Source organism: Thunnus maccoyii, chromosome 10, assembly GCF_910596095.1.
Source record: "Thunnus maccoyii chromosome 10, fThuMac1.1, whole genome shotgun sequence".
Classification (NCBI taxonomy): domain Eukaryota; kingdom Metazoa; phylum Chordata; class Actinopteri; order Scombriformes; family Scombridae; genus Thunnus; species Thunnus maccoyii.
Genome location: NC_056542.1, coordinates 27,298,219 through 27,325,746, shown reverse-complemented (window position 1 = coordinate 27,325,746; position 27,528 = coordinate 27,298,219). Strand labels below are relative to the sequence as shown.

At 39.9% G+C, this 27,528-nt stretch overlaps 1 protein-coding gene across 2 annotated transcripts; it reads left to right on the top strand.

Annotated features, from left to right (window-relative positions):
* Window positions 1-764: 764 nt before the first annotated feature.
* ibtk (inhibitor of Bruton agammaglobulinemia tyrosine kinase) lies at window positions 765-21,895 on the top strand. Of its 2 annotated transcripts, XM_042424067.1 has the most exons (30): window positions 765-935; window positions 1,509-1,610; window positions 2,058-2,440; window positions 2,601-2,697; window positions 3,043-3,167; window positions 4,595-4,705; window positions 6,263-6,433; window positions 6,625-6,742; window positions 7,078-7,258; window positions 8,167-8,290; window positions 8,608-8,785; window positions 9,034-9,187; window positions 9,932-10,316; window positions 11,083-11,339; window positions 11,428-11,514; window positions 11,625-11,707; window positions 11,941-11,978; window positions 12,092-12,188; window positions 12,336-12,437; window positions 13,163-13,280; window positions 13,604-13,664; window positions 14,468-14,595; window positions 14,937-15,049; window positions 15,273-15,418; window positions 15,734-15,855; window positions 16,184-16,282; window positions 16,419-16,577; window positions 16,969-17,169; window positions 20,074-20,206; window positions 20,657-21,895. In XM_042424067.1, the coding sequence occupies exons 3-30, from the start codon at window positions 2,117-2,119 to the stop codon at window positions 20,780-20,782; spliced, it is 4,038 nt and encodes a 1,345-aa protein (XP_042280001.1). In that variant the 5' UTR covers window positions 765-935; window positions 1,509-1,610; window positions 2,058-2,116; the 3' UTR covers window positions 20,783-21,895. The 2 variants fall into 2 exon arrangements, with proteins under 2 accessions (XP_042280001.1, XP_042280002.1); XM_042424068.1 differs by having other exon boundaries at window positions 1,509-2,440; window positions 15,737-15,855.
* The last annotated feature ends 5,633 nt before the right edge of the window (window positions 21,896-27,528 follow it).

Sequence of the window (27,528 nt, the reverse complement as noted above, 5' to 3'; positions counted from 1 at the left end):
CGCTGTGGCTCCCAGTGTAACCCTAGCTTCACCCTCCCTCGACCCTCTCCTATTCTTAGCTGGGGTCAATGTGACAATCATCTGAGTATTTCAACCTGGATTGAGGCTGAAAGTGATACTGTACCCAGAATCTATCTAATGAGTATTATTCTCTATTAAATGAACAGATCATTATTTTGTCAGGACAAAGAAGGCATTATACGTCAAATACAGCTATAACATCAGTTTAGTTGGAGTTGTGTTATAAAAAGAGTTTAATGAAATCTTAAAGAAGTCAAATGTATGGGTCATATTTTCTATGACCCTTTCATTTGTGAGTGTCTTCATCATTTCAAGTGTTAATTGTAAAAAAAAACAAACAAAAAAAAAACAATAACAACAACAACAACAAACCCACGTACAATTTTATATTTGTGAGATACTTAATTTAAGAGAGGATAAACATCACCATTATGTAAGAATGCTGTGCTATTTTCACTGAAATGGTGAATGAGATTGAACTGTTGAGTCTTACATGAAGGGAATGTACTGTAACACACTTATAACGACATTATCTTTTTACATTTTTAGTTATTATAATATGTGGTTTTCTGATAAGATATTTATCATTAGTTCTAAAATTATGTTTCCAATATAAACGTTTAAAAAAAATTCCAATGACGTCATATTTACAGCAACAGCAAACTCTAAGCACAGCGAACACCCCCAAAAATCAACCAATAGGATCTTGGAATGTAAACGCTCTGACCAATCAGAAGTCTCGATGTTTGTTAGGCGTTTTTACCCAACCTGCAGGTTTCCAGGCGTTCAGTTCTGTCAAAATCTGCTCCAGTTAAAAAAAAAGCTAGCGTCGCATGATTGTAGTAATGACACAGTGGATGTACACCGCTGATGCAACTTTCTGCTTGTCCTCTTTCTTCTTTAACTAGCGGAAGGTAAGAAATGAATCGACGTTAATGTTCTTTAGCAACGCAGGGCGCTAATGCTAACGTGCGATGATGTGTCAGTGAAGCTATGTGGGAAATGGGATATATACCGGTTAGGTTAAGCTTATCCTAATAAAGAAATTGGATTAAATAGCTCAAAACAGCTCAGTTTTCTAAACCAGAACATAAGGGCAATGAATTGGGATGCAGCCAACATGGAAAGCTAACCAGCTCATAACATTGGGCTAACTTGGCATGTTACATAATCCTGATGCTTAGTCAACGTTACGATCCTCCCTTATTAACGTTAGTGCATTTTCTCCACATAATATAACCCATATGCAAAGTCTAAATCTAAGAGTGTCGATCTTATTTGCAGAGCCTTGTCATATCTGTCAACTCAGCTGATTTTTGCAGTTTATCTTGGTCAGTAAGTAGGCCAAACTTGCTTTGAGCTTTGCACTTGCAGACTCGGACCCCTCAACTGCATCTTGCAAAAGCTGTTTTTGAAATGTGGTCTGTATGTGTAAACAGTATTTTAATTTAGGTGCTCTTTCATTGATCATGCTCTTTCTTCCTCAGGTGCACTCTACAATTATGGAGTTTTGAAAAGCAAAGTGAGAATTTTGGGGGGAAAGGGGGCCTTTCCCCTCAAATTTGGTGGTTGGACTGCTGGATGAGAAGGTCAGAGGGTTGTTGATACTGTTGCCTTTTGTAAATTATTTAAAGAGTACATAGAGGAAAAACTATTTTTGCAAACATTGAAATGTACGATTTTGTATAAAACACATAGGACGTTTCGTATTTATTGAATTCTTGATGCCATTGTATGCTGCAAGCACCTTAGGTTGTGTTCACTTTGTGGTCGAAATGGTGGATTGAAGCAAGTCACACAAAGGCTTTGGGGTCGCTAGGGTGCGGTGGAACCTCAACACAAGCACAATTCTAGCACTCCAAAACCATCTCGACCTTTTGTTGTTACATATTTTTTTTTTGTCACCTTATGTACTTTTTTTCTTCTTGGAGGGCAGCTCTGTTACAAAACACATTTTAACTGATATAGTTTTGGGTTATATCCCTGCATTGTGTTGTTTTTGAGTTTCTTTGCAATTGTGGGTGGTGGGCTGTCAGAGGGACTGTGTAATAAGAAAGGGAGGAGGGTTCGCTGCGAGGATTCGGCGGAGGTCAGGATGAGTCTGGCACTGCCGGACTGCAGCCCCAAATGCCGCTCACTGCAGCATGCGGACGAGGTGGTAGCAGCACTGACGGGTGGCTCTGAGGGGCAGCTGCGGGCCTTCTTGACCTCACACTGTCACAATGCGGCCACCTTGCGGGATGCCTTTGGTCGCACAGCCCTGCACCTGGCAGCCTCGCTGGGTAAGAAGGCCCTGCTGGAGTGGCTGCTGGAGAGTAAGAGTGCTGATCTGATGGTGAAGGATAAGGAATCAGGCTGGACCGCTGTGCACCGCAGCGCCTTCTACGGACAGATCCACTGTCTCATTTCTCTGGTCAAGGTATGTGTTAAAGGTGGACCACCTAAACATGTTCTGTTTTTATCAAGCGTCAGAAATAAAGCATATAAACAAGGTAAAGCCAAATGGTGCCAAAAGTGTAGGGCGTAAAGGTCATTTCCAAGACCTCCATCTGAGCTTTTGTTTCTTAACTTTGTTTCAGCATGGCGGACTCCTCTCCACTCAGGACAAGGAGGGTCTCTCTGCTCTGGACCTGACAATGAAGGACCGACCAACACATGTTGTGTTTAAAAACACTGGTAAGAAAAACTGATGCCCTCTGCACATGAGTTGACATTGTACACCAATATGATGCAGTAGTAACTCCTTTAGTTTTGGGCTTGTCAAGAGGCTTATGAGCGTCATGGTGATTCATTTATTTCACATTTGTACATGCATGAGATCGAATTCTGCCTGTGCAATATCAGATTTCCTTCTAGCCATTAGGATGTGTTTTCACAATATATATGACAAGAGGACTTCCTGGAAGCTGAGCAGGACATCCTCTTTTTAATGGTAGAAAAAACCAGTGGTTTAAGTCAAACTTTAGGAGGAGACGGTGTTGCGGCTGTGCTGGTGATTGTGTTTTTTCTTCCGCTTTACAGACCCAACTGAAGTATACACGTGGGGAAACAATACCAATTTCAGTCTTGGGCATGGTAATCAGGAGAGCCGACAGCACCCTGAGCTAGTCGATGTGTTTGCCAGGACTGGAGTTTACATCAAGCAGGTAGGCGAACAACACACTGTTGTTGTCTCAGATCTCTGGGGAATAAGAGAGTGTTTTCCACAATCCTGTCGAGACTTCAGCTTAGGGCTTCCCCACCCTGAAAACCCCACTTGCATGCGCCTCCGTCACACCAATTATGGCCTTAAGCTTAGACTCTGTGTGAACATGTGTTACATGAAAAAAAGCCAATGCACATGGGCTCTTCAGATAAGGCACACCACCTAGGTAAACCAGCAAAAACACCCCCTCCCCAGTGTCCTGTATTACACAACTGTCTCCTTAGGGTAGATGAGCATTTGTATTAAAAAAAAAAATGTTTTTCCTCTAAGCATGGCTCATACTTTCTTGGTGAAACCACAGCTGTGGGAATATTGGCATTGCTTGAGAGGTACAAATTGTATTTCTTTTTATAAATGAAGTAAGTTGTGATACAGCCACAGTATTTTAGGCATGGTTGTTCTTAGTTATATTTGGACTGGAGGTGGAATATAAGAAAAAAAGATGCTTCGGTTGGCATCAGAGTCAAACAGAGGGCAGAGTTGGTGTGTCAAGTATGGAGCGATTGCGTTTGTCTTCTTCTTTGTAGTCTTAATTTGTGACTTTGTTGAGCTTGTGTGTGCATGGTTAAGCCATGCTGCCAGGCTGTGCCAGCCTGGCTACAATTTCATGCACTTGTCATGTGAATGCTCTTAGTGTGATTAATACAGCTGCTGGCACCAGTGCAGCTACCCTCAGTAGTGTTTGTACACACCAGATGCTGGTTATACTAGATTAAGCAATGCATAATGACCTGTTCTTAAGACCTGGCATTTGTAAGCAGATATGTGGTTTGTGCATTTGGTATGAAAAGATTGATCTGGGCTTACATGTCACTATTTTATTACTGTTTACAGAAGAAACCCTGTGTTTTGTTTTTTTTTTTGGCCAGCTGCACTTGTCATGCAGAGTAATTTCATGAAGCGTAGAGAACAGATGGATCTCATTTCATGACCACACAATGACCCAGTGGCACAGCATATAGTCTTTGTCTTTCTAGTCCAATCCAGCAGGTGCCAGAGGTTAAATATTAATTCCACAATGACATGTTTTTAATTAAATGAACCACTATGATGTGTACGCGTGTGTGTGAATGTCCACATCAATGTGATACTTTGGGAAACATCCCTGTGCTCTGTTGAAGGCTTGAGGGGAGCAATGTATTAGTAATGATGTTTGCTTTTCCACTTGTGCCCTGCCCTTTATTGGCATAGTGTTTTACCATCACTACAAGAGGGCTTGGCTGAGGGACATGGAAAGAGATGCACCGCAGCCTCTGCTATGAGGTCAAAATTACAATAACAAGAGTCTTAATCAGCACAAAACAGTACCTCAGACACACATTCAAGACATCACACTTATGTTCATGTTTAATCTCCTTCTCCTTTTAGGTGGTCCTGTGCAAGTTCCACTCTGTGTTCCTGTCTCAGAAAGGCCAGGTGTTCACCTGTGGGCATGGACAGGGAGGACGACTTGGTCATGGAGATGAACAGACTTATCTGGTAAGTCTTCCTCTGGCATCATGTAGGTACAACCTTATATAAAAGTAACTGAATACTGATATATTCAGCGGTGGTTCAGTGTGTTATCATTCTTTGTGAACTGAAAAAAGAAAACACGAAGGAATGTTAAGTTTAGGCTTGCATATCAGGGCTTAAAATACTACTGAATGTTACTAATTTATTTATCAATTTCAGCCAGTCATGTTGTCCAAAACTGATTAAAAACATTGTGGTTCCTCCCTCACCACAGCTACATAAACAGAGTCTGTCAAATCTGCAATGAAATATTCCTGAAAGAGCTGCTGACCCTCTCACTCATTTTTAGACTGGAGATGAGTTTAGTTAGTTAGTGCAGATTCAGTGTCTAAACGCTAGTCTTGATGTGTCTCCATTCTGAGAAGAAGACATTCCTGTTTGGAAACTGGTTGTTTTGGTGTGAAAAGTGAAAGTGAAAGGAGTGTTGGCTCTTGGAACGTACAGTCTAAAAGATGTTTGTGCCACAAAATGATAAGGCACGGCATCGGTGGTGGCTGAGTTAAAAGGCAAAAAATGTCTTTAGCAGTTTTGGTGGAGCAGGCACCGTCATCTTCTCTGCAATCCATGTTGGATAATATGAAAAATGATTTGCTTGATGTAAATAAGGAGAGCCTCATGTGAGTCCCTGCATGAAAAATCCTGTTTTAACTTCACTTACATTTTTACCATACACCATCTCACCTCATATAAAACATCAAATACATTTATTGTGAAGTAATTGTTGAGTTAGTATCAACAGTAGTTTTATGCATTAAAGCATAAGTCTGGAGTTATCTGTTGTTTTCTTATTGTCAACAAATCTTGTGAAAAGACTGAAAATCAACAATATGTTAGTCCGTCTCTTAATACTTTCTAACTTTTCTGACCTGTCTATGGCTCTTTGACGCAAGCCCTTTCTCCTCCACAGGAGATGTAAATCTTTAAAAATAGGTAAAAAAAAATCTATAGTTTTATTTTTAAACAACTGGGAAATGTAGTTTTTAGCAAAGATTACGCAAACAGGGCTAAATCATGTATTTGTCGTGGACTATTTTAAGCTGTGGATTAATACACATTTGATGCATAGCATTTATAACAGCAGGATGGTTTATGTGAGACTGATTCAAAATAAACTGCAGCAGCCATGTTGATGTTAATGAAAGAACATCTGACCAAGTGCAACAGTGTGACATGTTTTAATCGTTTTTGGACAACAATAGAGCTTTGTGCTCTCTGGCTTTGAATACACAGAAAATACTATCTACTAGGATCAATTCATTGTTGGAAAACTGCAGGGCTCCTGCTGTGACAATGCCATCTGAATGACTGATAGTTTAAATAAGGCAGTATTGTACACAGTAGATTGCTCTTGTGCAAAAAATGTAGGCAAAGTACTCAGTCACAAGTAAATGTAGAGGAAACAATCTTCAATACCTCTTATTGGTCAAACCCAAAGAGACCTCATTAAACTGTTTAGCAGAGAGCTTGGGCTGTTGAAATGTCTGTTTTTTTTCTCATCTTTTTCACTATGTTGTCACTCAGGTTCCTCGGATGGTGGAGGGTCTGATGTCCCACCACTGCTCCCAGGTGGCAGCGGCTAAAGACCACACGGTAGTACTGACAGAGGAAGGCTACGTTTACACTTTTGGCCTCAACACCTTCCACCAGCTAGGTTTGGCTCCTCCTCCAGCCTCTGCACATGTTCCTAAACAGGTAGGATGTAGCAGATGATGGTGAGGAGTGATGAAGATGGGCAGCATGTAACAAGCATTGTTTGTAAGCTAAATGAGATTGAATCACTGTGGTGTATGAAATGATAAATATGAAGTTTTCTTAAATCAGTTGTCTGTTTAATAGGGTGTATGTGTCTTTTGGAGATTTAATAGTATTTTTTTTGTTTGTAGGTGTTCTCCAAGACGCTGAAAGGGAGGACAGTGATTGGAGTTGCAGCAGGAAGGTTCCATACAGTGCTGTGGACCAGGGAGGCTGTCTATACAATGGGACTCAATGGAGGGCAACTGGGTACGTCTCGACATTGAAATGTCCTCTAACATCACTATAAATTTAGTGATGTTTCTTTCTGATGTGACTGAAGAACTGATGTAAATCTGAGCACGTGAAGATGAAACTCACAACCTGCAGCATGCTTAAGTGTTACCATGCCAGCGTAAAAGTAGAGAGTCAAATATTTTGCAGGCATATCTTCCATAGTGAGTAATGATCTTGATGTCATGGTAGAATTCTTATTTTTATTGATCTATTTTTTTCAGTAAAATGCTAGTATTGGATATATATTTGGACAACTGGATATGGTATTAATGCATAGTATCTATACTTAATTGTGATTTGATTTTCAGGTTACCTGCTGGACCCCAACGGGGAGAAATGTGTGACAGCTCCTCGGCAGGTATCAGCCCTGCACCACAAGGATGTTACCATAGCAATGGCTGCTGCAAGCGATGGAGCAACAGTAGTTGTGACTGAGAAGGGGGACGTCTACCTGTTGGCTGACTACCAGTGCAAGAAAATGGCTTCAAGGTGAATAAAATAGTAGGACTTAAACCACCTCCTCATTACACAGAAAAACTAGACTGAGTCAATCTTATTTTCTTGAAGCAAGTAACATTTTGAAAGCAGGGTGACAGTTCATTAATGTTTATGTTATAAGTGCAGTTAAACAAATTTTTATCGTCCTGTTATACACTGTCTGAGATATGAAAATACTACATCACATGCACAGTGTGTAAATTCCCTGTTTCAGCCCACGATTCATTCATAAGAAACAAAACACTGCACCTTAAGATGTCAGACAGAGACCAATGATGCAGGTAGTTGTAAGCCATATGTAAAAACTGTGTAATATAATGCCTTGCTTATAGATGGAAGTGCTACGTGCAGCCTGTTCAAACCAACAGGGCACTGTCGCTCTGTATCACACTCATACTGAGCTGCATGTGAAGGCAGTTTTTTGTTTGGGAGCGCCTGCGGTACTCTAATCAGACCTAATTTGAATGACAGCTGATAGCAAATCACCCGTTAAATTGACAGCTTTGTGCTCTCATCTTCTTCTCTGATTGGCATTGTGTAGTTCTGTGACTATGTGTGAGAGGGAAGTAGGGCCAGGAATGCACCTTTCTATTAAAAAACACAACACTGAATTTTAACTGTATGCAAATGAAATCAACTGATTATTAAGCGAGCATCCTTCACCTAGCAATGTAGATCTTAACCCATAGTTAAGCAAAGTGATTAATGTAGTACATTATACTTAAATACTGACAAGAGTATGTCATTCACATGCATGTCTGCGTTGTATATTTTAGTTTCGGTGATGTCTGTAACATAACTGTTATGCAATCATGACCGAAAGTTTGACAGATGCACCTTTGAATGTGACAGTTAATATTCTTTTTTGCTGATGAACTTTTTGGCTTTGTTCTGTTCAGGCAGCTCAACATCAAGAAGGTCCTGGTCAGCGGCGGGAGTCTGGACCACCGTGTGGATCCACAGATTCTGAATGAGGGAGGAGGGCAAAAGGTGGCCATCTTGGCTTTAGATGAAGCTGGGAGGGTAAGTGCATTCAATAAGTATAAATGGAAATGCTTTTCATTTTGCTTTTGAGGCACCTGGTAGGGAGAAATCAGTTATGGAGCAACAGAACTGTGGGTGAATCTCACTTCTGCCTCAGTTTCTAAATGTTGACATTGTTATTTTTAACATTTCTTTGCTTCCCCGATTGTTATCTAAGCTATGGCGCATAGTAGACAGTTATACAATCCCAAACCAGTCTTTCCTATACGAGGTGCTATAGATGAAATAGTGACTAAGACTTGTCTATGTAACTTTTCATCAATTCTCTCTCTCTTGTATTTTTCCACCTCTGTCAGGTGTTTTGCTGGCGTTCTTCCGGCTGCTCGGTGAGACAGTGCCGGTGGGCATATGGGCGTCAGGTTTTCATGTCGGACATAGCGCTCAGCAAAAACGGCATGATGTTTGTGACTCAGGAGGGGGAGGGCTTCAGTGGAGTGTGGGCCGGAGAATATAAGAAGTACGGAGAGAAGAAAGGTGAGGAATTTAGGAACATGGTATACTGAAACACTGAGTTGGCAAAATGTTTTGCTATAGTTATTTCTTTTGATGCTTGCATTGATCGCATCCATCACTTCATTTGGTCTGACAGTAAAATAAGAATGTGTTTATCATTTATTGCCAATGATGTTTACAAACTGCTTAATAAAAAGACTGACATAAGTTTTTATTCTATACAGAATATAATTCTAAATCTGATCTGCATGCTTCTTGTAATCTTGCAGACGTCAGTGTCGAGGTTTGTGGCCACTCAGACGCTGGCACAGTGTACGAGCGTATTCGTCTGGAGAAACTGCCCTACGTCCACAGAGCTGTGAACATCACCATGGACTCTAAAGGTCGAAATTTTGGAGTGCTCCAGGCCGACCCCAAAACAAGGTACATCATCTCCCTCGATACAGAGAAATACTGCACACAATCGAGTAAAGAAGTCATAAGAAAGAAAAAAATTGCATTATAAGCTGACAGTCCATTAGTTCAAAAAAAAAAAAGAAATCACCAAAATGTTTTTTTTTACCAGTGGAGTACTGCCTGAGAGAAATAAAAAGAAAAGCAATTTTTAGTATATGTTTCTTCTTTATCATCTTCCTCATTCAACTAACATGCTTTTGATCATCCACACTGGAATTAAAAAACACTATAAGAGTCTTATTACTGTTACTTTGACTTGCTCTTTACAAGCTTTGGTATCCTTGTGGCTAAGCATGTGTTGACAAACCATCTAAATTTAAAACGACTAAGTAGTAAAGGGGAAAAGAGTATTCAGAGAAATGACAGAATATCTAGCATGATCAGCATTGAACAGGTTGCTCTGCCATCTAGAGGTGGAAACCTGGACCTTCTTATCAAGAGGTAAAGCATAGAAGATATCTACTTTAAAAGCCTTGTTTCCCCAGTGACTCCGTGATGATTTAAGACCAAATGTTATGTTGTCATATTTAGTCAGTTGGGTATAACTCTAAATAGAGGAATATTTGTCTTATCTTGCTTGAGTGTCATTATCTTTATTTTTAGATCTTTTCCCTGCTGATAACATACTACTGTACTGGAGTCATGGAAGCTTCTCACCCCTTTTTCTATGATACTATTAATCATATCGCTTGATATTTCCACCCTGTGCAGCTTGTATGAGATTCCCAGCATTTCTCCATCCTCCTTCTCCCAACACTTCCGGAGCCTCTTGGATGAGGCCGATGAGATGGACAGCATACACGATGTGACGCTTCAGGCTGGTGATCGCACCTTCTCGGCCCACAAATACATCCTGTCCATGAGGTCCGAGTTCTTCCGGAAACAGTTCATGGCCGAGTGCCGCGAGATCGACGAGGAGCTCGATAGAGAAGTGAGGAAGAGTGAAGACGCCGTGGGCTGCGATTTACTCATTTTGGAGAAGGTCCCACCGGACATGCTGGAATATGCCCTGCACTTCATCTACACAGACTCCTGTGAGCTGCTGGTGCACGGGGCCCGACCGAGAGCCTCAGTAGCCCTGACAGGACAAAACCAGGTGAAGAAAAGCATGAAATCTTGGGCCATCATTCACGTAACTGTTAGGATGATGTTACTATGTGTGCCTAACCCTTAAAGAAGTGTTACTGCAAAGTTTAGAAGGACTAACATGATGCATATTCCTTAAAAGCTGTATTCCAGTTCCTCATCTACAGTGGGTCTCTGGTTAGAGAGATAGACACAGATGCTCAGTATCAGGCACAGTTGCAGAATCAAGTGTAACAGCTTCCTACTGTATGTTAGTAGGTATGTATGGATGGTATATGGAATAATAATCACAATAATAAACAATAGTGAGTCAATATAACAGTAAAACTGACACAAATCAATACAAACTGTCACATTAGCATAACTTAGCATTAGCATGCTACACTCACAAGTTAGCCTTAGCGCATTAGCCTATTAGTAGTGGTGTGAAAGTGGTATGGCTTTAGTCTACTCAAAGAAATATAACTGGGAACAAACAAACTCTCTCATTAGCCCAAAACACAGTAAACCATGACCACAAATCACCAAAGTAGCTGAAACATGTTTACTTAACAAACTTCCAGCTGCTCATTCACGCATACAGTGCTCATTCCTTGGCAGTCTCGAGTGCCAATTCTTGACCCCAGTCCTCGCTGAGTCATCCTACCTAATACCTGTCAGTTTTTCCCTCATTTACCTGGTTAATACTGTGGGAATTCAGTACAGTTACCTCTCATTCAGCTGTGGTTATTTCATGAAGCGTGTGTTCCACTCACTCGCTCTGTTGTCTTGGCCAGGATTCAGAGCAGGAGAGGCTTATCAGCAGCCTGCAGGACTTGGGCCTCAGAGGTCGCTCAGCCCTCGAGGTGTACCGCTCCCTCCCCCCTGCAACCAAAGGAGATGGTGACAAGGCCAAGAGCAAGGGCTCCAAGCCTGCTAAGAAGGGGAAAGGAGGCAAAGGTGACAAGGCCGGAGCTAACGAGGGAGGGGCCAATCCTGTGAAAAACTTACAGGGCATTGCAAAGAAGCTGGGCATGGGCAGCCTGTCTGCACGGTGAGAAACCCAGTGTGATCTAAACCCTGACGCAGTATCAGATACGGTGTCATTTCTTGTTAATCGTGCTTTCTTTACTTCCCGACAGACTGGATGGAGTCAAATATGAAAGTGGAAAGATCAATGTTACACACAAAAAAACTGGCAACAAACTCAAATTCAACCAGAAAAAATGGTGAGTATACAAGTGTTTATTAACAGTTGTTACAACAGAATAGATTCTAGATAATACATTTGATATGAAAATGTCAGTCTACTGAGATTTGTCTTTTTGTGTCTCCACAGCTCCTACCTTTGTGATGTCACGCTGAAATCTGAAGATGGTAAAGAGTTTCCATGTCACAAGAGTGTGCTTTGTGCGAGACTAGGTAAGATGGGCCAACACACAACAAAGACACACATACAACAATGTTTCTAATAATGTACATTCATAGAAACTGTAAGTGTGTGTAAATGTATGTAAAATGTGTAGCATATGTGCCATTAGATGTGTAAGGAAAAAAAAAAATGAATGGGCCTCACAAGCATGCCAAACAAGTTCTATATCGTCTGTAATCTAGAAGTAGCAATGTTTTTATTTTCGTGTCCGTCTTCACTGCAGAATACTTCCACAGTATGCTTGGAAACCCCTGGATTGAGGTGTGTTGCGATTTCATGCTGCTTCATTCTTTAATCAGTGTGTAAGTGTTTAAAAACCTTGTGATATCATCGCTGTTTCATCGACATAATCATACTGTCTTATCTCCCCTCAGGCCACATCCTGTTCTGCACTGGAGATGCCCACTAGCTCAGAGATTCTGCAGGTCATTCTCGAGTATATTTACACAGATGAGTCTCCCACCATTAAAGGTAGCTTCTCAAATTTTATGTTGGCTGACAGCACATTTTGAATATGTATTTCTATGATGACGTATTAGTTATAAACACTGAATTTGTATGAACAGTAAAAAGAAATATATTAACGGAAGTCATCGTTGCCCTCTTTCCCCCCGACAGAGTCTTTGAATGTAGAGTTTGTCTGCAACGTTCTGGTTGTAGCTGACCAGCTGCTCGTCACACGCCTGAAGGAGATGTGTGAGGTCGTCATCACTGAGAACCGTATGTCCTATCTGTCTTATTCCTTTATCCTTCCTGCTAGAGTCGTTTTGCCCTTTTCCTTTATTTTGACATAGTGGTGCATTAATGTCATGTGGAAGTAACAATTTGATAGATTTTGAAGGTTAAAAGCAACAGTTTAAAAGTATTCATGCATTGTGGTAGTTTTAAAGCCATCAGAAACACTTTGATAGAGGTTCTCTGCAAACTATGTAGTTCTCGCGTTCCTACAATATGCACTTTATCTGATATGAAATCTGATTTGGCTATGTGTTGATTAAAATGAGCGATAAGTGACTGATAATTTGGAAGTTCTTGTAACCTAAATTAATATTGATACATACAACTGGGGCACAGTGAAGTGACAGTGTTTGAAACACAGTAATAACTACTAACAGAATGCTTTCCATTCTTTTATTCAGTTTCCTAAGAGACTTGATCCGGTGTTGTCTTAAAGTTCAACATGTTGCATCATCTACAGCTGGCCAGTCCATGTGTATTAATATCATAAACATCAACTAAACAACAAGTTTGGCTAAGAATGCAGGAAGCATCAACTACAGATGTTTTCATGCATTTCCCCTTTTAAAAGTTGTGCCTACAAATTATATATGATGTGAATGCAATGTTATTATAGAAAAGAAATCAGTAGAAAAGAATATTATCACACATAATTGCACAACTTTAAACATTTTTTTTCATGAAGCTGCTTGCTTTGCTCTTGTCAGTGACTCTGAAGAACGCTGCAGAGCTGCTGGAGTTCGCCACCGTGTACAACGCCGAACAGCTGAAACTCTCCTGCCTCCAGTTCATTGTGCTCAACATGGCCGCCCTGCTGGAGTCCAAGTGAGAAACAGAATTATAACCTCGCATGAATTTTGAAAGATCTTTTAATACAATTTGATTTAGAACATTTCAGCTTTTCATTTTATTTTGTTTATATATTTATTTGTTTATAACTCCGCTGCAGTACATTTTGGGGGAAGGGACATTTTGATAAATTCAGCAGGACAAATACTTGCTCCAACAGGAGAAAACTAAAAATATTTCTTCACCTGTTTGTGTGTGTGCGTGTGTGTGTGTGTGTGTGTGTGTGTGTGTGTGTGTGTGTGTGTGTGTGTGTGTCTTCTCTTTGTTGCGTTTGTTTCGTTTATTCGTGCTGCCCTCAGAGCGCTGGATATTCTTAGTGATGAAGTGCTGGTGGAGCTTTCTGCAGCCTACCGGAGGATGGTGAGTCACCTCACTCCTCCCCTGCAAGCATCCCAGTCTGTGTCATACTTTCCAACACTTTAATGTTTGTTTATCGTTGGTCTTTTTTTTCAGTAAAATAGCATGAGAATGTAATACCATTAAACTGTGTCCAAGAAATCTAACAAATGTAACGCATCGCTAGAAACTGTTGGGTTTTGGTCTCAAAATCAAAGAGACAAAAAAACTAAATTTTACTCTTTCAACAATCATCCAGAGAGAAATCCATCCTAGAGAGCAGAGAAATCCATTTCTCTCACAGTAGCTGCCTCAGGAGACAGTAGCTACAAGACAATTTTTGTCTTGCATAAAAGGAGTGACTCTCGGGAAAAACTCATGTAACTATTGTTTTTGTTCCCATAACTTGCAGCTGAATGCAGCAAATTCTCACACACACTTTAGAGCTGTGGGAAATGTTCGGGAATAGAAAAGCACCATGAAAGTAAATCAAAATATGCAACGACTAAATAACTCACAACATGTGTTAAACATCGTAGATTAATGTGATGAGCAGTGTCAGAGGCACTCAGGGTGAGATTTTTCCTTTTAAGGCTGCCAATGACGCCCACAGTTTGTTTTAATGTATTTATTTATTTTTGGCACGTGGTTGACATCGGAATATTTGGTGTATGAAATCAGTATGCGGTATTTCTATTTCATTTGGAAAATCATTTTTATTTTGTGTACAGTCGATACTTAAGGACACCTTGTGCTGACGATGCTTCACTGAGAGTGAACAATAGTCTATGACAGTGTTTTTTAATAGTTTTCCACATATATTACAGATCCCAGCCATGCAAAAGAGGATTATCACCCCGTACCCAGGTGCTCCAGACCTCAGTGTGTATGAGGATGAGGATTTGGACTCGGCGTTCAGCCCCAAACCAGAAGCAGAACTGGATCACTCCTGCAGGTACACAAGCAGAAATCAGTTCCAGTATCTTCATTTGAAGTCTCGGTGTGCTTGTTTTCTTATTGGGCAGCTGTGCAGAGTTTTGTAGTTTTGTAAATGTCTTAATAGATTACATTTGGTTTTTAAAAAGAAACTCGTGCTTTTACAATCCTCTTCAAATTGTTTTTCTAACATGGGTACAGACTAATGAACCGCAAAGTTGTATTTACTTAAGATATACAGTTTACAAAAGGAGCTAACTAGGATGTCTGCAAGTCCTTGAAAAGCCGCTTTAACATCTTTAAAGATTGTTGGCCCTCAAAAATGTATGTCACTGATTGTATAAAACTGTCCTCCCTCAGGGAAATACTTTTAAAGAAGGCCAAGATGAAGGCGAAAAAGAAACCAAGGCGACGCTCTGACAGCTCAGGGGGCTACACTCTCTCTGATATCATCCAAAGCCCTACTGCTGCAGGTATACTGTACAAACACACACACACACAGACAAAACTGTGATGCAATACAATTTAAGAAAAAAAAAATACTATCACGTTACACTCAACACATATTCACACATTATGATAAACTACACCAAAGTCTTTTGTTTATGTCTCACATCCATCAGTTCCCTTTTAAAGCATTTGGTTATTTTTAGGTAATACGTAATAATTTCACTATCACACTCTGTCCCCTCTCAGTGGTTTCCCCGTGTCTGGTGAAGTCAGGAAAGGCCAACTCCACCGAGTCCCTGCAGGAGCTGCTCACGTCGGACTCAGAAGGCAGCTGCATGGGAGTGGGCAGTCCCCGAGACATGCAGTCACCCGTCTTCCATGACAGAGCGGAGGTTAGTATATGATCGCTATAACAATCATATACATTTACTTCATTAAACAATGACACATATTTTTATATGTGACATTGTGCAAGTACTAGACGTTGGTCCATCACAAAATGATTACAAAAAGTAAAACTCCACTTGTGCTCAAGGAATTGCATGATCATGGTAGATTAACAGAAATTGGCTTGCAGGTAAACAAGTGTTTGTTATTATAATCAGTGGTAGGTGAGGTTTAATAAAACAATGTTATAAAGCCTGCACAGCTAGACTGAAGGAGCTAAAGTTACATTCGTTCATTAGAACCGGTCTGTTTCTCATCGGCAGGATGAGAAGGCTTTCAGTCAGAGGCTAAAGACCCCACCCAGCACCCCGACCTCCCTGAGGAATGGCCTCCCAACTCCCCCCAACTCTGCTCCACAAATCATCCCCAAACTCCTTCCCAGGTAAGATGGACTGGACTAAATCTTACTGTTTTACTCTTCTTCTCCCTATAAAAACGCTGGAGGCAAAACGTTCACAAGGCAAAGTTGACTTATTTTATATGCTTTGAAAAGCAGGTTTGAAATTTGATACACGCTTTCTGATGAAATCTGGTATTAGGAAATCTGGTATAACTCTGACTTCAACAACAGACCTAATATCCTCCCACTTCATTTTGAAGAGGAGGTTTGGAGAAAGAAGCAAATTTTTTGACGAGTTAATAAAAAAAGGTTTGTAAATTGAGCTGTATGTCCTACGTAGAATGTGTGACTGTGTTATTACAATCTGCAGTCCTGCTCGTCCGCCCCCGGTCATGGATCTGAGAACCATCATGGACATGGAAGCCAACTCTCTGCAGCCCCTCGGAGCAACTCCTAAAAGCCCTGGAAGGTACAAGACGTGAGGAGATGATTTACAAACAATTTACAGTGACTGTTTACTCTGTACTGCAACACATGACTGACCTTTTTTTTTTTCACTGTTATTCATTTCAACTAACTGCACATAATTTTCCGCCTGCCTGCAGTGTCAGCACCATCAGCAAGCACTCCCCTGTTCCCACTAAACTGTCCCAGAAGCAGAGGAAGATGCTGGCCATGGCCAACAAGGAGGCCAGTGTGGAGTCCACGGCATCCAAACCTGCCCCCATAGTCACCCCATCCAAAAGCAGCAGTGGGAAGGCCTGGTGAGTGAACCCGAATATGGAGACCACTGACACAACAGGTCATGAAATAACTTCCTGGTTCCTCTTGATGGGTTTATAGTCTCACCGGTATAACAGACAGTTTCGTATATCTACAAGTTAGAACTAGATGGGTGCTAAACAGAGATGGGTCATACAAAAGAAAATGCATTTTATAGTAGTTCCTGTATTTAATGATGACTTTTTATTTAAAAAAGTTGTCTTTGGATATTTGTCACCATAGTTTTTGTCAATGTAATAAACACTGTCCACGCCGATTCTTGAAACTCATAAAGAAGGTCCACCGAATAGGAGCAGAAGTAGTGAAAGTGCCACCACCTTTTTATTTTGAATCAATGTTTCATGCTTTTCCTTCCTTCATCTCCATCTTCAGGGCAACAGCAGTCCAGTCCCCGCCCTCCTCATGCTCATTTCGGGCCCTGCTGGAGGAGGAGGAGAACCGCTTGATCAGATTGGGGCAAACAGGAGCCCAGAGGAGCCAGAGTGCCCAGGGGTCCCCTGTCAGTGCTACTCCTACTAGTAGAAGGGTCACATTCAAATGTGCTGACAGCAGCGAGCCAGAGAGACCCACTGGGTAAGAATGGTGGCTTCACACAACACACACCAGAGAGGTCGACTGCATGTAGACTGTACTGCTGTTTACCACTTGGAGGCGCTGTTGAGGTGTCTTCATAAAACTGCTGTTAGGGTTGTTTTTTTTTTTTTAAAAAAGAACACCAGCCCCCACATATACTATATATAAATATACAAGATACAGGATACCACATTTAACATATGACTAACCTTATTATAATACTTAATTATTTGTAATTAATTAATTCATTATAATACCCAAAATATAAAGCTTTTTTTTTAATCTTGTGGAGCCAAAAACAGGAATAAAGATATGACACAAACACAGTGGTTTTGAAATTAAGACATAAAAAGGGAAGTAAAAATGAGTGTCTTCATAAAACTGCTGTTAAAAGCACCAACTCACACACACGCACACAATATATACACAAGATACAGGATACCACCTTTAACTTAAAACTAACCTTATTATAATACTTTATTTAACAAAAACTTAATTTATATTTTTCTTAATTATTTTTCTCATCTCTTCAGCTCCAAAAAACACTAAAAAATGAAGCTTTTTTTTAATCTTTTGGGGTTATTTGGAGATTAAAAACAGGAATAAAGATGTGACACAAACACAGTGGTTTTGAAATTAAAACACAAAAAAGGAAGTAACAATGACTGATTCCCCAGTGACAGTGGAAAAAAAAAAAAAAACTAAGTGTGGATGGACAGGTTGTCGAATGTAAGTGGCGACTGACAGGGTCTCCTCTCGTGAGACAGAAAGAGAGAGGCGTGATGCTCCGGTTAGAGTGAGGCGAACAGCTCTAAATGACCCGGTACAGCTGTGTTGACCTGCCCGCAGACACTGAGTCATCCTGACCTTTACAGCGGCTCCACACAGCTGGACAAACACGGCACACACACACATACACACACACACACACACACACAGGATTGTGAGTTCAAGTCCATAAATATGTATTCTTTGTTGAATTATAGTCCATGAAGACAGAAAATCTTTTGTTCCGTATTATATTTATCTCTGATGCCAGCCTGTGTGAAAGAGACACATAAATGTAATTGTGGAAGTGATAGTCACAATCAGTCTTTTCGTGTGATGAAATATCATGTTCCTAGTTTTTTTGTAAGCGTCTGATATTTTATCTGATATGATACTTCCTCCGCTGTATGTTTTTGCCCACGCTTCATGCTGCAATCTCTAGAGAAGACCACTAGATATTAAACAGTTGCGTGAGTCACTCTAGTGAAGCCGGTGATGTTAATCAGAATCGATAAGGGCAGCCCTCATGTCACACCACATCATACAGAACAGGGAGCAGGTTTCAGGTTCCTCGTGGTATTTGGATGAGCCGAGAGACAGACGACTTCAAGGCTCAGGAAGCAGCAGTAGCAGCGTCGTATATTCTCACATCTGCCTTCTGGGACCCTGTTTCCATATCCAAAGTCAAAATTAATACAGATGCTTTTATAATATTTTCACTTTGATTGAATGTCAACTTTTTTTTTTTTTTGCTTCGCTTACGTCTTCTGTGAATGTTTCCAGAGGTGTCTCTTTACATACGTAGACTCTACTTTCCATACTACTTTAACATGCATCATGGTGACTGAAAAGGAACATTTTTGGCCACAAGAAAAAAAGACATCACTTTAAGCACACACAAATCAGACTGCAGGGAGCTCATGTCATTTGCGTGACATGTTGTATTTTATATGTTGAATAGATGTTGAGGATCATCGTGGATAGGGGGAAGCAATACAAGTTTAGTTTTAGAGTCAAAGAATGTAAATATTCTGAGAGGAGGACATGTTCTGCAGTCTGGTTTTTGAGAGAAAGAAATATTACGTGTGTGTGTGAAGGCAAAGTTATTTATACAGCACAATCCATACACAAGGCAGTTTCAAACATTTAAAACTTCAGAAGATGTGGGAAACAAACTTTAAAAGACTGACTTTAAAAATGTGAACATGTGTACACATTTAGAGGCAGTTCTGTGATGAAACTGAAGGCAGAAAAACAAAAAAAGCTATAAAGACAACATATGAAAGCAGCAGAGAATAGAGTTTTAAACCTGCTTTTTTAAAGGGCATTCAGAGTTGGGGCACAGCTTAACAATCTCTGGTAATTTGTTCCACAAGTGTGGTGTATAGTGACTGAATGAAGCTTCACTCTCTGGAACAGCAAGCTTATTTTTGCAGAATCTCACAGATCTTACAGGTCTTGGTGTCTCACATTGTACAAGCAGGTCAGTGATATATATTTGGGCCAAATCATTTACTGATTTAAATGGTCTGAAGAACTGGTGAGACGTGCTCTTTGTCTTTGCCGAGTTTTTTTTTTTTTTTTAAAGAAGATGAGCACCTGTGTTGCAGACTACAGAAAATTAACTTCAGTTTTGTCCCTTTAGAGTAGAAGAAACTTTTTGGACATCCAGTTATTAATAAGGTCAATGCTCTGAATCAGTTACTCAGGATGGAAGTCATCAGAAGAAAGTCACATGGAAAGCTGAGTATTGTCTGTGTAATTATGATAGGAAATACTGTTATTGTGAATCATCTTACCTCACCGAAGAATGTGGGGATTAAATAAAACAGGACCAAGAATTGGACCCTGTGGAACGCCTGATGAAGTCGTGTATTTAGACTTTAACTCTCCATTAAAGATGAAAAAAGTTTTGTTCTTGTAAATATGATTTAAACCTGCGTAGGACTGGTCCCATTAGTCCTACCCAATTTTCCGGTCTATAAACAATGTTTTTTAATACACTGTATCAAATGCAGCACTGCAGAAGAACAAGAATTGATGTCTTGCCTGTATCTAAGCTTATTTAAAACAACAGAGAGTAATACTACCCATCCTCACTCTCTCTCTCTTTAATTCATCTGTCTCTCCCCTCAGGCCCTGGGTGCTGGGAGCAGTGGGTAGCCCCCCCCTCTCCTCTCTGGTGACCTTTGCTTCCATAGTGGAGGAGGAGAAGCAGCAGGAAGCCGCACTGATCCGCAGTCGAGAGAAGCCGCTGGCCCTCATCCAGGTAACACGTCTTGTCCGTGTGCGTTAGTGCTTACACACTCACCTACGCACACACACACACTCCTGCCACGACTGAATGTGTGAGTGAGTGACTACGTGCTTCAGGGTGATATTGCCACTGCACACGTCTCCTCTCATTCCTTATCTGGCAGATGTTTATCTAATGAACATCATACTCTATACAGTGCTAGTTAGAAATAAGGTGCCTTCAGTTGTGTCTTTTGACAGCCCTCTCTGCTCCCCTCCAGCTGCTGCCAGGCTTCTGTCAGCGCCTTCATAAAGCACTTTTTTCCCCTGCGGCTTTCTGGTTACCATTATGTAAAACACTCTTATTATCATCAAGCTCTCAATGTCAGCATTTTCTCCTTTCAACCTCAAATAAAGTGTGGGTTTTTTTGCCCACAATACCCCCAATTTTGTCTCCTTTTCTTGTCTATTTCTGTCTCTCTAGATTGAAGAGCGGGCCATCCAAGACCTTCTGTTCCATTATAAGGCGCGCGACAACCCCGATGAACTGATAGTGGTGGAGAGGTCTTCCCGAGGTCCCATGGCAGCCCCAACCTGGAATAAACATTGATGTTTGACAGCACAGCCGCTACATAACATCAAAGTGAGAACATCCCCTGCAGTTGTCACTCAGTATTGTTGGCAGCTTCCCCCGAAATATCATCAGCTTCATCACATCCGTGTTGAGATGTACCTTCAGACTCACTCAACCCTGGTTGGGACGGGTCTGATGCAAATCTTGTTTCTGCAGTGTTACTTCAAGTTTTATTTGATTGCTGCTCAACATTTTGTTTGTTTGTTTGTGTGTGTGAGAGTGAAAGAGAGAATAAATGTTCATAATAACTGAATGTGGTCCTGATGAGACGTTTTGGGCTTGGGGTTACTTATGCATTTCTATATATTTTTTTTTGTTGGGGTTATGTATCGCTTGGCAAACTAATAATACAAAATGTAAACAACCTTCCCAAATAAATATTATTAGTAATGTGAAGTTGAAGTTGCCAAAGAAACGAAAAGAAATGGAGATGTTCAAACCACTAAATGGGTCCAAACTCCATCACCTCGAGGGCTTGTATGTATGTGTGTTAAACCAGTGGAAGCTCTCAGTGATTAAGAAAGTAATAGTGCCAATTATCAACTGTGGCAGAGCATCAGCTGTACTTGAGAAGTAAATTGAGCTGTTTACCAAGGCAGTACGTTTAGTTTCTTTTTATGGTCCTTTTTTTTTTTTCTCCATTAAAACCTACATTGCTTTGATTGGTTGCTTCAGCTGGTTTGCAGTGACATGCTAATCTCGCTGGAATCAGTAAATGTGTATTTAATATGAATAAAATGCATATTTGTCATATTTAAAATGCTTTATTTCCTGCAGTTGAATGCTCAGTTGGGGTTGATTGTGTGGAACTGGCTTTCTAGCCTTTTGAAGTAAGTGTTTTAAAGAAGATGGTGTGCCTTTATCCAATAATGACCACATACAGCAGCTAGAGGATCATTTTTCTTCTTTATTTTCTTTCTTCATTATTTAGTTGTTCTCTTTTTTTGGAGCCAATGTCAGCTGTGTAGTTACCTCAGTTTTGGACCATGTAATCTCATCTTCAGATGATTGTGTGAGTGTGTGTGAGAGAGAGACTTAAGGATGTGAAGAGAAAATGGCATGCAATAAAATATCTCACCTGTGCAATGACCCTGTCTCTTGTCAGTGTTTCAGTGCGATTAGATTGCAGTGGACAAAATGAAAAGGGAGACAAATTTAATTTTCTCAATTATTCCCTTGCTTTATCTTGCTGTCTTTTTTTTTATTGCAGAAGCTCAGTCCTTTACTGGAAAATGTGGCTCTCACAGCATCTAATAAAGATAACATTTAATCTGCCTGTCTCCTGACACGTTTGCTGCCCTGCATGAGCAAACGACCATTATCAAGTCTCAGCCTCTGATTAACTATGATGACCCTGATCCGAACGGAGAGTGTGGCGATTTAGGGACTTTATTGGCTGTAATTACAGGTAGAGCATCACATCGGAAGTCAGGGAGAGATGGCTCGTGAGGGAAATATTAATTACAGATTAGGATCTGTTAGCCGGTGCAGAGATAACACATGAATTAAAGCCTTGGAGAGAAAGTCTGCCTCTTTGCGTCACACCACAATGGGCCAGATTGATACCACAGGTCTGGAAACCAATGTGGAATTTTATAAAAGGATTGATCTTCCTTGAGTGTCTGTGCTCTGAATATAAATATAGTGTGTTTGCAGGTAGTGTCGGTGCCACCTGACATCTTTTAAAATTACACTTTCAAGTGTGAAAAAGCAGCCGACATAATGTAGTTGAGCATAATATACTCTTTCCACATTGATTTTTATCTGTGTGGTAGCTGCAGAGCCGTGGTTCCCAACTTTTTTTTTGTTTAGTCAGATGAACTCAAATCCACATTTTCCAAATAAGTTCTTTTGAATTGATTTTAAACTGGATGTTATTTAAATTCCCCCCTCCACTCAAAAATGTGTTTTTCTTCTTGTTCCGTCAGCTGGATTATTGAGCTTCACTGTGCAGGATGATGTATGTGCAGTTTGACACTAGAAGGCTGTTTTTACATTCATCTGCTGAAAGTGGAAAGTTTCACCGTGCTCAATGAAAATCAGAGTTTAAGTGGCGGGCCCATGAGCAAGATTTGTGACATCACAACTAGTTTGGAAGTCAGTCTTGGTCCAATATGCAACTTATTGGGATTTTTAATGAGAGAGAAGGAGTAGGCTAAATGCCATTTTAAGGATTTTAATAAGGTAATTATACATTGTTTTGTAGAAAAAAACATATCAGACACACATTATTTTATATGTATTAATACATAATGGAAGGTATATATTAATGATATTAAAGGGGATATTCTTAAGGTACTTTTTCATAGAAGTGAACTGTCAATGTTTAGGTCAGTTTGGTTACATTTTTGGTAACTACCACTTTGAATAGCTGGATGTTTTAACTATTTAATAATATCCATTAATTCAGCTATTTCAACCATTACATTTAGCTATCTGTACCATTTTTGCATTACTTTTACCTGTCTTTAGTTAGCTATTTTAACTATTTATCCATAACTTTAACCTGTAACCAGTTCTTTTAGCCAGCTTTTTCAATCATTTAAAGGTTGACAGGTAGCTCCTGGGGTACAAATACCCCAGGTTGGGAATCACTGCTGTAGAGCACAGGCGGCCTGTTGGTACAATTAGAACTAACGAGGTTGTGACTCCCTTCTGTCCCAGAAAAAATTCATAAAGTCTTGAATTTGAATCATTGAAACATTTATTCAGTTTATTATTTTCCCTACATGAGGGTATAGGCTATGCTCTGTGAAAATAATGAATCTCCAGTGTCAACTTGTCATGAGCTGGGATAAACAGCCCTGTTTTCATCTTTGTGACAATGCAGTTGGGGAGGGGGGGTAGGGGGGGTTATGGAATATTTAGACTAAGGAGTGGGATAATTAATAATAAAGGAATACTTAATCTATTTCATGAGAAAAGATTACTAGAGAAAATGCAAAACACCACATTTGGAGACACATGGTTTTCTGGATGTAGATTATGCAGAATACAATTCTGGTGGGTATATAATGAATCCTGTATTTATTTATTGGCCTAAAAGTAGTCAATGTTGAATATGAGTTTAAAAAAAACAGCCGACAAAATATCCATTAAAGTAGAATGTAACCCAGGCTCCCCCCTACCCAGAAATACTGAGGACACGACTTCACTGTCCTCTGCCCTGGTAGATTTTGCTATGAAGGGTGTGATGGAGCAGTGGAGCATATTTGAGGAAGGTGCACTCTTCCTGTGGAGAGATGGTGGAGGATAGGCCCTGTCCATCTAGTCCTCTTGCCAGGCAGATGGGAAAGTCATAGGGCTGTCCTCCAGACGGCAAGGATAACTTCAGGAGTAATTTGTTTATGGAGAAAAAGGGACGTACTAGACACTCCACGGAATACCTCCTACATTTCCAACCTGCTCGGACTGGATAGTGCTGGGTTAAAGTAAGAGGAACAAGGTCAAACCCCCATTTATCTGGCCTGATTTCATCACTCATCAGACTGCTTGTCAACGTCATTTGTCAGTCTAATGACTGTAAATGTCCGTAAAGTAGTTCTCCAACTTTTTTTATGCTAAGTATTCCAGTCCAATAGTCATGGAAACAACTGAATATGGAAATATTGGGCTTTTTTTAGTTCAGCTGAAATATTGAACTGATTATCAAGGTTATATTTTTTGAAAAGCTGTCTATACTGACCTTGTATTGAGTTTCTGGTTGTTTTGTCTGTTGAGTGGGTTTGTGTGATTATATTATGTTGATAACTGCTGTTTTTGTTTTTGATGTTTTAGCACCATAATCATCAAGTTTTTAGTTCACTCTTGCAAAACTGCAGTGTCATATTTTGCTATATAGGAAGCAGAATTAAACTGAAGTCGTGGTGAAGTTACAAATGGGAGGAAGTTGATGAAAATGATAACACTCACCATGGCAGCAATATGAATGTGTGTGCTACTGCTCTTGCAATAGCCCACATAGTGTCAGGTCAGTGAATGCAGTACTTAACATCAGTGTTTAAAGCCAAATTTAATGCTAAAACTCAATATTATAGTCAATATTAAAGTGTACAAAAGGTAAATAATATGTTTATAAAGTTCAGAGAATGTATTCAGTTTACTTTTAAGTACTCCTATATAGATACACTACATGTTTACAATAAAATTATTAATTTTGTATTTGATCTGTTAAATTCAGTTTACAGTAAAAACTAAATTTAGACATAAATAAACTGCAACTACTCTTCACTTACAAAGTGTGCAGAGAGAAAGTCTATATAATGACATCATATTAAATGCTGCACAACATGCTGCGCATTTTTGTATTAATTTGAATGGCCAACACATTTTACACTAGCTTTAGAACATTTTACACTACAACAGACAGCAAACTTGAACGCCAACATGCTCTATGTCAAAGCAATATAGTACCATATTCACCTATGGACACACAGAATGCAGGTTTATTTCCGATCAGAAGACAATTTATTGTTGACTGAGCCACAGCCACACTATACTTTGAACTTTGTAACACACACACACTTACAAATATCAGATCATAGTCACTTTTGGGGACATTACATAGAGTTACATTAATTTACTGGACACTTACCCTAACCGTAACCATAACTACTAATTGCCTAACTCCTACCCTAACCTTAACCTAACCCTAACCTTAACCACTGACCCAAAAATCAGCTTTTTCCCAACTGGGGACACAACTTTTGTCAGCAACTGAAAACATTAATGAGTAACTCTGAACAGGCTTTCATTGAAGAATAAAATGCAACTACAGAGACATCCTCTAGCTCTCATTCAAGTCATGTCATATTACCACATCTGTGACAGAAACAAGAAATAACGAAACTTACTAAATGATATAATTCATATGCCCTGCAACCGGTGAGACAGGAAGTTGAGAGACAGGCAGCAAGTTACTTACCTAATCGTCCAGCAGCACCACTACACGAAGTTTAAAGGTTCTGTATGTAAGAACTGTGAAGCAATTTACATGTATTAATTGTTTTTTTTATTGCCAATGAGTGAACAGGTTGTAACATAACTCGGTCGTCTGTAACAGCCTGTGGACAGATTTCTATGTGAAGGACCCAGGCCGGATTTTCCACGAAAATCCAAAGGATGTGACGTTTTTGCATGCTCTCGAGTGAATTACCTCTCTCCCACTAATGTCAACAAATATATAGAGATATTAGCTCTCCAGCTAAAGAGATGGCTAGATGCCTCCACCAACCGCTACACGTTTCACAACAAAACTACCCTTAGAGATGCTAGAGATGTTTGAGATCTTTTATGTTATTATAAGTAGTGTAAGCGAAAAAGATATCACCTGAAATAGTCTCATGCTCCAACAGGATGTTGACTGCAGCTCACTTACTGGCCTCCGGTGTCACTAATGAGCAGGAATTTCCGATTCCTACAAATAGAACCTTTAAAACAATGAAACGACAAGGCATCTGAAATTTACTGCGAACTGTACATAATATAAATATTGTAACCAAGACCAAAGTGAGCCTGTAAACATGCATTATTATGCAGGAAACATAATAATAAACACATCTATTGTGCCTAGTCACATCTTCTGCATTTGTGCATTAGGTACACAGAAAATACACTGAATGTTCTAAAATCAAATATAAAAAAAAATAACAAGGATGGATTTCAACCATTTAACAAACAATCATGTTTTATAGACTGCGTACACTAAAATGCTAATCTCAAAAAATAAGTTTTTTATTGAATTGTTTAGTCAACTTTTTTGCCTTGCAGTTACAGCCCCCCATCAGTAGGGGGTGCTGCAGCTCCCTCAGTTCCCCAACTTCCAGGGTCCCTGAAGGCTAGCTCTGTCGTGTTTTTTACACTTGAGAAATATCTCTAGAATTAGATCTTTTATTTCTTCTAATGATCCTCGAAGAGTGATTCATGCTTTTATCACTTCTTGTCAGGATGCCGTGTTTAAACGTCTTGGCCAAAACATGATTGCACAGCCTCAGGATGTCCAAAACACAGCCACCAGACTTTAACCAAATCACAAAAGCATAACCATATCTCCCCTATTTTGGCCTCCCTTCACTGGCTGCCTATCCATTTTAGAATTGATTTTAAAATTTTACTCCTGACTTAAGGCCCTGCACGGTATGGCACCAAGCTACCTGGCTGGGCTTCTAAATCATTAGTCACCAGCCTGTAGGTTAAGATCCCCTGATCAGGCCCTGTGAGCTATTACCCGGTCAAGGCTGAAGACCGAAGGTGATAGGGCTTTTGCTGTTAGGGCTCCAACCCTTTGGAATAGCTTACCTGAGGAACTTAGACTAGAAAATTAACTGCCTTCTCTCAAAACTTCTACCATATGGCTTTTGTTTAATTATTTTATATGATACTTTTATACGTTACTTTTATCCATTATTTTATTGTTACTTTTAACTGTTTCATGTGTTATTTGTAGACTGTGATTTTGTATTTGATTGTTTTCCTGCTTTCTTTTATTTGTCCTGGTCCTTGAAAAGTGCTATATTAATAAAATTATTATTATCATTATTATTATACAGTTTGAAAAGCTAATCTTTTGCCTTCTGCTGGTGTTAAAGGTACGTTGAATACATTCTTATTAGGTTTAAAAGAGCACTCCACCAATTCAGCATTCTATTCCTTTAACATAAAAAAGGATCAAAATTGATGCAGAAGAACCAGAGATATTGTTTTGTTTAGTCCACACATTCCTC